Below are 11,421 nucleotides of genomic sequence, written 5' to 3'. Positions count from 1 at the left end.
AGATCAAGTTATCAAAACAATCAAGGCCACAAAACCAACCACCATTTCAAACTGACGAATTATTCTTTGATTTGAAAAATAGGTGCAGCCCAAAACAACCCTACAAGGAGCAGGTGCAATAAAACCTAGGCATGCAGAAACTAAAATGGTTCTGCAACAAAAGTTGACCCGAAAAGGGAAGTCCTTTTAAACTCTTCATTCATTCTCCAAATAAAAATGAAAAGTGAAGTAAAAAAAAAGAAGAAAAAAAGTGAAAAAAATTCAAAAAACATTGTAGTCTAGGGTCCCCAATCTCTAGTTACGTTTTTCCAACATAGGGTCTCCACTCCCTAGCTGAAGTTATTTTAGGCATAGGGTCTCCACTCCCTAGTCTGCTTTTCCAACATAGGGTCTCCACTCCCTAGTTGAAGTTATTTTAGGAATAGGGTCTCCACTCCCTAGTCTGCTTTTCCAACATTGGGTCTCCACTCCCTAGTTGATTTTATTTTAGACATAGGGTCTCCACACCTTAGTCTGCTTTTCCAACACAGGGTCTCCACTCCCTAGTTGAATTTATTTTAGACATAGGGTTTCGAGTCCCTAGTCTCTTTTCCAACATAGGGTCTCCACTCCCTAGTTGATTTTATTTTAGACATAGGGTCTCCACTCCCTAGTCGCTTTCCCAACATAAGGTCTCCACTCCCTAGTTGATATTTTAGACTTAGGGTCTCCACTCCCTAGTCGCTTTTCCAACATAGGGTCTCCTCCCTAGTCGTTTTTCCAACATAGGTCTCCACTCCCTAATTGATATTATTTTAGATATAGGGTCTCCATTCCCTAGTCGTTTTTCCAACATAGGGTCTCCACTCCCTAGTTGAAGTAATTTTAGGCATAGGGTCTCAACTCCCTAGTCGCTTTTCCAACATAGGGTTGCCACTCCCTAGTTGATTTTATTTTAGACATAGGGTCTTGATATCTAGGGATTATGTTGCATTTTACACTCCTTCTTGCTTAAGTTTTGATTAGAAATGTGTACAAAATAGTTCCAAAAGGCTCACAAGTTGTGCTTGATTGCAGGTTTGGTCAACAAGGTGACAAGGTGTCAAAACCAGCTCAAAAAGGAGTGAAACTTGCACAAGTACCAAGACAAGATCAAGCTCAGTCAAACAGGGCCAGTGCGGCCACACACCATTTTGTGCGGTTCGCAAAGATGAAGTTCAGAGACTATGATTCTCAATCAGCCAGGCAATGCGGCCACAAAGGACTTAGTGCGGCCGCACTGCATTTTGTGCGGTTCGCACTAGCCCGGCAGTGGTATTTTTGTCCAGAATTTTCAGCCTAGTACAAATAGATTCTTTTCCAATTTTTAGGTCATCAGATAGTTTTGTACGTAGAGCTGCGCTCGTGACTGCTTCTCTTTTACCATTTTGAGTAATTTTAGCTTAATTTTAACATTGAATCTTCAAGTTTTAATTAGCAATTAATTATTATGAGTTTTTCTTCATTTATTGCTTTGTTTTCTTCTCTAATTATGAGTAGCTAAACCCATTAGCTAGGGTTGTGACTCAACCCTAGTGTGGGTAATTGATGGGTCTTGTATTGTGATGCTTGATTGTCTATGTGTGTTTGATATTTGGGCTAATTTAGGCTTTTAATATTGAATTAGTGGTTGCAAACACTAGTTTATGCCTAGTAGACTTTGGGCTCTTCTTGAGAAAGAGAGTCTAAGTCCATGAAATTAGTCCAACAAAGAATTGGGGCGTATTCAAGAGTTTGATAACCCCAATTAAAGGGTTAAACCTAGAGATAGTAATACCCAACTTGAACCTTGATTGCTTGCACAAATTTGCATATCCAATTGGTCTTGAGAAAGTCAATTCGGGTAAAATCACTCGAACTACCGAGAGATATAGAGTGAGTAGAATCGTGCAATGGTTATATCATACTCCCCAAATGTGACAATATAGCTTTAGACTCAAGAATCCGTCAATTGACCACCTAGGAGAAAGTCACTACCCTAGTGCCTTTTATCTATTTGAACAACTTGCAATAGTTTAATCTTAGCTTTACTTGGTCTAATTTAGCATTGTAGTATTATAAAATTAGACTTAAAATCAGGTAAAAGCTGCTTCGACCTCTCTCCCTAATCAATAGTAGTGCAGGGTTGGTTTCGATCAACTTTTTGGCGCCGTTGTCGGAGAGCTAACGGCTTTGGCTATCTATCTAAATCATTTTATGTATTATTCTTCTTTCCTTATTTGTTACTAATTTGTGTGTGTCACAACTTCAGGTACTAAATGGCAGCAAACTTAAACAATGCACCTCTTGGAGATCTTCCGCGGGGAGGGGGGGAGTAGATGACAATGTTGAAGACGAGGTCCCTATTGTGCCTCAAGGACAAAGGAGAGGCCGTCAGACCAATGATAATATTCCAGACCCTCCCCCGCCACCTCCAAGAGTGGCTCCTCAAGTGCTTCCAAACCAAGGCTATGCAAGTGCAATTGTCCCGCCCCGGATCCAGGCAGACAATTTTCAAATTACCAATGTGATGCTGACATTGCTGGAGCAGCGTGGGTATTTTACGGGCGCTGCCAATCAAAATGCTTACAAACATATCAAGGGGTTCGTGGATACCTGTTGGAGGAGCAAGCAAACTAATGTGTCCGAGGATGCACTTCGGTTAAGACTCTTCCCATTCTCACTTAGAGGAAAGGCATTGGATTGGCTCGAGTGATTCCCAACCATTCCATCACTACTTGGGATGAGTTGGCGGATAAGTTCATTGCAAATATTTTCTCACCGGGGCATATGGCGGCATTGAGAGATGAGATCTTGGCTTTCAAGCAGGAACCCACCGAACCTTTGCATGAGATTTGGGAGCGTTATAGAACAGAATGAAGAGGTGCAATACGTGAATAATTATCAAGGCCAAAAGGGCAATCCTTTCAACGAACAACAATGGAGACCCCAAGGCAATTGGGGCAATCAACAACAACAAGACAATGGTAATTAGGGGAACAACAACCAAAACTCCAACTAGGGGAATCAGAACAACAATCAAAACAATCAGGGCAATTGGAATGGGAACAACAACAACTAGGGTGATAACAACAATCAAGGTGGGTGGAATAATGGAAACTAAGAAAACCGGGGGCAAGGCTTTCAAAGGCCCCCAATATACCAACAACCGAACAATCCGCCCCCATTTCCATCCCAAGGTCCTAGTTCCTCCAACAATGACATGGGGAGAATTGAAATGATGTTTGAACAGATGATGAAAAAAAGTGCAGATTCGAATGCTTAGTTGTCTTCCCACAACACTTCCATTAGAAATTTGGAGGTTCAGTTAGGCCAAATCTCTCAGTCCTTGAATACTCACCCTAAGGGTGCTCTACCAAGTGATACGGTAGTAAACTCGAAGGGTGGGAACAATCATGTTATGGCAGTAACTACAAGGAGTGGACGAGGCGGTGATGTGAATGCCTCCAAACAAAAGCAAATTTTGAGTGATGATGTTGAGTTGCAAGAAGATGAAGTTCCTTTGGTAGTTGAAAATGTGATTGAAGATAATGTGAATGAGGAAGTGGGGATTGATATTCAAGATGCCGAGGTGGAAACTCAAAATGATGTGAACCCGTCTAGGGAACACGTAATAGACATGCCGGAGCCGGTTGTGCCTAAAGCCAAGGCTCCTTTGCCAAGGCCACCTCCACCTTATCCTCAAAGGCTCGCGAAGCAAAAAAATGAGAATCAGTTTAAAAAGTTCATTGACATGATGAAGAGCTTATCCATTAATGTGCCTTTGGTGGAGGCTCTTAAACAAATGGCAGGCTATGCTAAATTATGAAGGACTTGGTGATAAAGAAGCGATCTATGGATTGTGAAACTATAAAGATGACCCACCAAGTTAGTGCAATAGTGCGTTCAATGGCCCCGAAGCTTGAAGATCCCGGTGCTTTCACCATTCCTTACACCATTGAGAGTGCAAACTTTGCTAAGGCTCTATGTGATTTGGGGGCTAGTACCAACTTGATGCCCTACTCAATTTTCAAGACTTTGGGTATTGGGCAACTAAGGCCGACTTCCATGAGATTACAAATGGCGGATAGAACGATGAAGAGACTATTGGGTATTATTTATGATGTGCTTGTCCGGGTGGACAAATTTATCTTGCCAGCTGACTTTGTGATCTTGGATTGTGAGGTGGATTATGAAGTTCCTATCATATTGGGGAGACCTTTCCTTGCTACTGGGAAGGCCTTAGTTGATGTGGAAGCAGGGGAACTCACTTTCCAGGTGGGTGATGAAAAAATGGTCTTTCATGTGTGCAAGTCAACGAAGCAGCCCAACAGTTCCGAGGTGTGCTCTTTTATGGACCTTATCATGGCAGTGATAGTTGATGATACCAGTGCAATGATCAATGTGGAGGACCCTCTGGAGGCCGTATTGTTAAATCTTGATGTCAATGATGATGAGGTCCGAGTGAAGTATGTGAATGCTTTATAAGGGATGGGCTCTTACTCTTATGAGCCTAGAAAACTATCTTTGGACCTTGAGAATAGGAAGACTCCACCAACAAAACCTTCAATTGAGGAGCCTCCGGTGTTGGAGTTGAAACAGTTGCCTCCACATCTCAAGTATGAGTTCTTAGCCCCTAGTTCTACTTTGCCGGTTCTTCTTTCCTCTTGTCTTACTAACATGCAGGTTGATGCTACATTGGCGGTGCTTTAAAAGCGGAAAAAGGCAATTGGATGGACTTTAGCTGATATTTGGGGGATTAGCACCGCATTCTGTATGCACAAGATAATTCTAGAAGATGATGTAAAGCCCTCCTTGGAACATCAACAGAGGTTGAACAAAGCAATGCAAGAAGTTGTGAAAAAGGAGGTGATCAAGTGGTTGGATGTCGGGGTTGTGTACCCCATCTTTGATAGCTCTTGGACTTCGCCGGTGCAATGTGTACCGAAGAAGGGTGGCATGACCATGGTTGCAAATTCACAAAATGAGTTGATTCCTACCAGAACTGTCACCGGTTGGAGGGTATGGATGGACTACCGCAAGTTGAATAAAGTGACCCGTACGAATCACTTTCCATTACCTTTTCTTGATCAGATGTTAGGCCGACTTGCTGGGCGTGCCTTCTACTGTTTCTTGGATTTGTATTCTGGGTACAACCAAATCTTGATTGCTCCGGAAGATCAGGAGAAGACCACATTCACTTGTCCATATGGCACCTTGCCTTTTTTCTCGGATGCCTTTTGGGTTGTGTAATGCACCAGCTATATTTTAGCGGTGTATGATGGCCATTTTCACCTATATGGTGGAAGACATTTTGGAGGTGTCCATGGACGACTTTAGTGTTGTGTGTGATTCATTTGATGAGTGCTTAAAGAATCATGATAGAGTTTTGGCCCGTTGTGAAGAAACCAATCTTGTTCTTAATTGGGAGAAATGCCACTTCATGGTCGAAGAGGCATAGTTTTTGGGCATTAAATTTCAAAGCTTGGTATTAAGGTAGACAAAGCAAAAATTGATGTGATTTCAAGGCTCCCCCTACCTCGGTCAAAGGAGTTAGAAGTTTTCTTGGGCATGCGGGGTTCTACCGAAGATTTATCAAAGACTTTTTGAAGGTAGTAAACCCCTTATGCAAGTTATTGGAAAAAGATGCCAAGTTCGTGTTTGATGAAAAATGTATGCAAGCCTTTGAACTTCTCAAGCATAAGTTGACCACCACTCCTATCATTACTGCACCTAATTGGAGCTTGCCCTTTGAACTCATGTGTGATGCGAGCGATGTTGCAGTTGGGGCGGTTTTGGGTCAAAGAGTGAACAAAATATTTCATCTGGTGTACTATGCGAGCAAGACAATGAATGATACTCAAGTGAACTACACGATGACCGAGAAAGAACTTTTGGCTATTATGTTCGCAATGGAGAAATTTCGGCCGTATCTCATGGGTGCCAAGGTCATAATTCATACCGACCATGCCGCACTCCGGTACTTGATGACAAAGAAGGATTCCAAAGCTAGACTGATGCGATGAGTCTTGTTACTTCAAGAGTTTGATTTGGAGATTGTGGATCGAAAGGGTAGTGAAAACCAAGTGGCGGACCACTTGTCCCGCTTGGAGGAGGAGGGGAGGCCTCGTGATGGACTAGAGATCAATGATTCATTTCCCGACGAACAACTCCTTTCGGTGTCGGTGAATGGGATGCCATGGTTTGCGGATGCGGCTAATTTCCTTGTGACTGGTATAATCCCGTGTGAGCTCTCTTCTAACCAAAGGAAGAAGCTCAAACGGGATAGTTTGGATTTCTATTGGGATGAGCGGTACTTGTTCAAGATTTGCACGGATGGTATGATCCGAAGGTGTGTCCCAGAGGAAGAGCAATTGAGTATCTTGGAGGCTTGTCATTCCTCTCCCTATGGTGGCCATCATGGCGGGGCGAGGACGGCTTCCAAAGTTCTTAGTTGTGGGTTTTACTGGCCAACTTTGTACAAGGATGCAAGTGAACTTGTGAAGAGGTGTGACGAATGTCAAAGAGCGGGTGGAATTTCGAAGAAAGATGAGATGCCTCTCAATACCATTCTTGAGGTTGATATTTTTTATGTATGGGGCATTGATTTTATAGGCCCGTTTGTTAGCTCGTGTGGGAACACATACATTCTTGTGGCAGTTGACTATGTTTCAAAGTGGGTTGAAGTCGTGGCTTTGCCAGACAATGAGGCCCGGAGTGTTGTTGCATTTCTGAGCATTTTTACAAGGTTTGGCACTCCTCGTACAATCATAAGTGATGGGGGGTCTCATTTTTGTAATAGAGCTTTTGACACTTTGCTTGCAAAGTATGGTGTCAACCACAAGGTTTCTACTCCCCATCATCCTCAAGCGAGTGGCCAAGTTGAAGTCTTAAATAGGAAAATTAAGAGCATATTGTCAAAGACGGTCAATGCAAATATGATCGATTGGTCGAAGAAGTTGGATGATGCTCTATGGGCTTATAGAACTGCTTACAAGACTCCGATTGATATGTCTCTGTATCGGTTGGTGTTTGGAAAAACTTGCCATCTACTGGTTGAGTTAGAGCACAAGGCCATGTGGGCTTTGAGAAAGCTAAATCTTGAATAGGATGTGGCAGCAAATCTTCGTGTGGAGCAGCTTAATGAACTTGATGAATTCCAATTTCATACCTACTCTAGTTATTCCTTGTACAAGGACAAGATGAAGTACCTTCATGTTAAATATGCTCGTGGCAAGGAGTTCAAAGTGGGTGATTTGGTTCTCTTGTTCAACTCTCGGTTAAGTCTGTTTTCGGGAAAGCTTAAGTCAAAATGGAGTGGACCTTTTGAAGTGGTGTTTGTGACCCCGTTTGGTGCACTTGATTTGAAGAACAAAAATGGGAAAGTTTTCAGAGTAAATGGGCATAGGTTCAAGCACTACTTGGGAAAAATTGATGACAACCACGTGGTGGCACTTTTTCATCTCAAATGATTTGATGGTAACCTGCGTCGTGCCGCGACGTTAAATCAGGCGCTTCTTGGGAGGCAACCCATGTGTTTTTCTTCTTGTTTTTCTTCTTGTTTTTGTTGAAGTGTAGGATTTATTTTTGGACTGACTAGTTGTGAGATGTTGTAGGATTGTGTTGATGCAATGCAGGAAAAAGTTGGAAAATGACTACTCTCTGAAGATTGTCAATGCGGACCGCACTACCATTTTGTGCGGCCGCAAAGACCTCAGTGCGGGGTCAAGAAATCAATGCGGATCGCACTGATGAACTGACAAAGTTGAGGTTCTCTAAAGTTTACCACCGCGGCCGTATTGCATTTTGTGCGGTTCACGGTGGTCCACTGCGACCGTATTTCATTTTGTGCTGACCGCAGTGGTTGTCTTGTTTGAGCCCTATGGTTTCAAGCACCGCGGACCGCGGTGCCATTTTGTGCAGTTCGCGGTGGGTAGGTAAGCTGGGCCCTAGGATCTTTTTCTATAAATAGGACTTGAGGCCCTCATTTTGAACTTTTCGAACCCTTTATTCTCAAAGTTTAAAAAAATCACTGTTCATCTCTCTATTGCACGTAATCAACCACTAAGGCTTAATCATCATCTCGGCATCTTACTTCTGGTACTTTAATCTCTTTTCAATTGTTTAATTTTATTATTTTCATTAAATATTTATTTTCTTAGTTCTCTTTCTTCCCTTCCCGTTTTTCCTTCGATTCTGTAGCTTAGGGTAGTTAAAATATGGTGTTAATTAGGAGTAGGTAGTTAAATGATTGAACCAACACTTAGGGAGTCATTTTAGGTGAAAAATTGAACTAAAATTGATCAACACTTGAACCCTAGATTGGTGCTGCTATTTGGTACTCAGTGTGGACCGTAGTGGAATTTGTACGGTCCGAGGTGCTCCTGTATAGTCCGCAATGGTATTTTGTGCGGACCGCAGTGTCAAAGTCCTGCAAGCTGAACAATGGAGGACCACGGCCACAGTGCATTTTGTGCGGTCCGTGGTGCCTCAATGCGGATCGCGATGGCATTTTGTGCGGTCCGCGATGCATAGTTTCAGAGAGTGGGTAGCCTGAACCCCACCTCTGTGCAGACCGCAATGGATTTTGTGCGGTCCGCAATGGCCTATTTGCGGCCTCACTGCATTTTGTGTGGTCCGCACTCTGCAATAACTTAACTGTCTGCAACATATTTCTTTTACTGCAACTTTGAATTTCATTGTGTATATTAAGACTAACAAAGCATGATTGAATTTGTTTGCATACAATGGTAAAATTAATAGGCAAAAGTGTTAAATAACTAGGAAGAGGAGAGTCCTCCCGGGGTGGAAAACAAAAGATGATAAAGTTGACCCCACAAGCCCGTCAAAACATAAAGAACACAAGGAAACTCATTAAAGCTGCAGACAGAGCAATTGATCAGTCGGGGAGTGAGTACGAGCCCTTCCGGGAGGTATCATCAGACTCTGTTCCAGAGTACATTGCTGGTTGGCCGGAGAGAAACAAATTGAGAGATACACCTCCACCTTTCCCCACTGCCCAAGCTTCAGTGCATGTATCTTCTAGGTCGTCTAAGGGCTCAGTTGCAGCTAGTGGGGATGAGTACTCCACCTCTCCTACAACTTCATTATCCGGAGATGGTGCAGTACCAGAAGAAGGGAAAGAAGCAGAAAGGGGTGAGCCCCAAGTTGGTGGGGTAGAGCGGACTAGGAACCCGAAGGCATGTGAGGACCGGTTCGTCAGCGAGATTGCCTACCACAAATTCAGAGAGTGGTGGCCAGAAAAGAGGTTGATATTGGAGAGAAAAATCATTACCTGGGATCTTTTGCCTCACAATCCAAATGTGTTGAGGCAATTCAGAGATAGAGGAGGTTGGGACTACTTTATCGAGCAGGTGGATGACGCCAATGAGTACTTGGTAAAAGAATTCTACACCAACGTGGCCCACATCAAAAAGGGTTCCACGGTCACCAAAGTGCGAAACTTGAAAGTGAAGTTTGATGGAAAGACCATCAATGACTATTTGGGCTTCACAGAGGAGGATGAGTCATGTACCTAGATAAGAAGAAATTGGGTAAAGAAGCCCGTCCGTGGTTGGCGGAGTACTTGGCAATCCCAGGTACCACCCCCGTTGGTTGACTGCGGGGGTGAATATATTGAGGAGGACATTGAATTTTGAGGCCAAGGGGTGGGAGACATTTGTGTGCAGCAGACTAGACCCTAACACCTATGACAACTCACTCCCACTTCACCGGGCAATCTTAGTAGCATCCATTATGGCAGGGTACCCGATCAATGTCGGGAATGTGATGTCTCGGGTCATTTCATGGGTGATGAGTGAGGGTGATAGGTCCTACCCATTCCCCAACTTTCTGACAATGTACTTTGAGGATCTCAATGTGGAAAAACGCAGATACGATGTGAAGGTAAAGGCGAAGGCACCCTTCTCATGGTATAGCCTACAGGGTAATGACAACCCTAAGGGCAAGCACTCCAAAGGGAAATCCGCTACTTCAACTGACCAGTCTGAAGAGCCATCAGTAGTAGTAGTGACTACTCCACAGCCTCCTCCCACTACAGCAGATATGGCACTAGGTCCATTCACCTCCATGGATCCTGAGATACCATCCACCACTGCCTATCCATTGACTGCCCATCATCTGAGCCAGGCCCTCACCAGCATCAACAACTGGATGCAGAGAGCTACTTCTAAGTTGTCTGTATTATCTACTACCATGGCAGCTCAGTCAGTCCTCCTCATCCTCCAAAGGTCCCACAGTCTATTGAGGAAACTCTTAAGGATCTTCTGGACAACCAGAAAAAGATCCCAGAGAACCAGAAAGTGCTTACGGATGCTGTAGATTCTCATGGAAAGGCTCTCAAGGAGCTTGCTAGGGAGGCTAAGAAGATGAGGAAGACTCGGGCTTCCAAAGAGTCCGTGAAGGAGTTACGGGTTGAGGTTGACAGATTGAAGTCAGATCACCTGCCTTTGGATTTGTTACTACATGACCTCGTGTCAGTAGCCCATCCCCAGCTAGAGCAGTCTGAGAGGCCTCCTAAGAGGAAGAAGGTGGTCCCCAGTCAGATGATGCAGTTATCCAGTTGGCAGACCCACCGGAGACTTCCTCCAGTCAGCCTTAGGATGTAGCCCAGGAGCCATTTCAGGACCAGGTCCCAGCAGCAGAGCCATAGATCACAGGCCAGTCTCAGGTTCCCGAGCATACAGAGGACCCAGGGACCACTCAGGATCCCATGTTGACGGACGGCCCATAGGGAGTTTCTGTATCCTCTTTCCTCTATTTTTGGTGCTTATTTTGCTTAGTTGGCATTGAGGACAATGCCGACTTTCATTTGAGGGAGTAGGCACTACTTTGATTTGGATGACTGTATATATATGACAGATTTTTGTATTTTTTCTTTCTTTTTCATATTTGCTATGTATATATTTCAGCATTTCAATACATTTTTTGCACTTTTTACCTTTGGATTTATATATAAAATTATGTTCCATTGTATGTATTCATCTCCCTATTGTATATTCGATTAAATCCTCTCTTGTATATATTCATTTTACTTTATGCATTTTTTCTTTCTTAGCTTTTTATTTATGTTCGTAGGTTCTTGTTTTGGATCTCTGTAATAAGCTTTTGGTTTTCTTAATGCACAGTTCTTTCCAAAGGTGGAATTGTGTGAACCGGGTGGCTCTTCTCAATTATGGATGACATGACTACCTTCTTAAGGGTTTGAGTCTGTTTTTCTTTTCTTTTTTGATTTTTAGTAGTTAGTGGTAAGGGCGCCTCAATCAACGCTTCACTTGGACCTAACACATTTGCCTTTGATCCTATGGTCAGAAACAAATCGTTGTCTATAGGATGACGAAAGTTGTGACCTTGAGACTCTTGTGTTGGTCGATAATCATCAAGTGTTTTTTCGGGACCATTGTG

At 43.4% G+C, this 11,421-nt stretch overlaps 1 protein-coding gene across 1 annotated transcript; it reads left to right on the top strand.

The window, feature by feature from the left end:
- Positions 1-3,873: 3,873 nt before the first annotated feature.
- On the top strand, positions 3,874-4,485 carry LOC138873054 (uncharacterized). The gene is made up of 2 exons (XM_070151488.1): positions 3,874-4,177; positions 4,370-4,485. The coding sequence occupies exons 1-2, from the start codon at positions 3,874-3,876 to the stop codon at positions 4,483-4,485; spliced, it is 420 nt and encodes a 139-aa protein (XP_070007589.1).
- The last annotated feature ends 6,936 nt before the right edge of the window (positions 4,486-11,421 follow it).

This window comes from Nicotiana sylvestris, chromosome 7, assembly GCF_000393655.2.
Source record: "Nicotiana sylvestris chromosome 7, ASM39365v2, whole genome shotgun sequence".
Lineage (NCBI taxonomy): Eukaryota > Viridiplantae > Streptophyta > Magnoliopsida > Solanales > Solanaceae > Nicotiana > Nicotiana sylvestris.
This window is presented reverse-complemented; position numbering and strand designations above follow the sequence as displayed.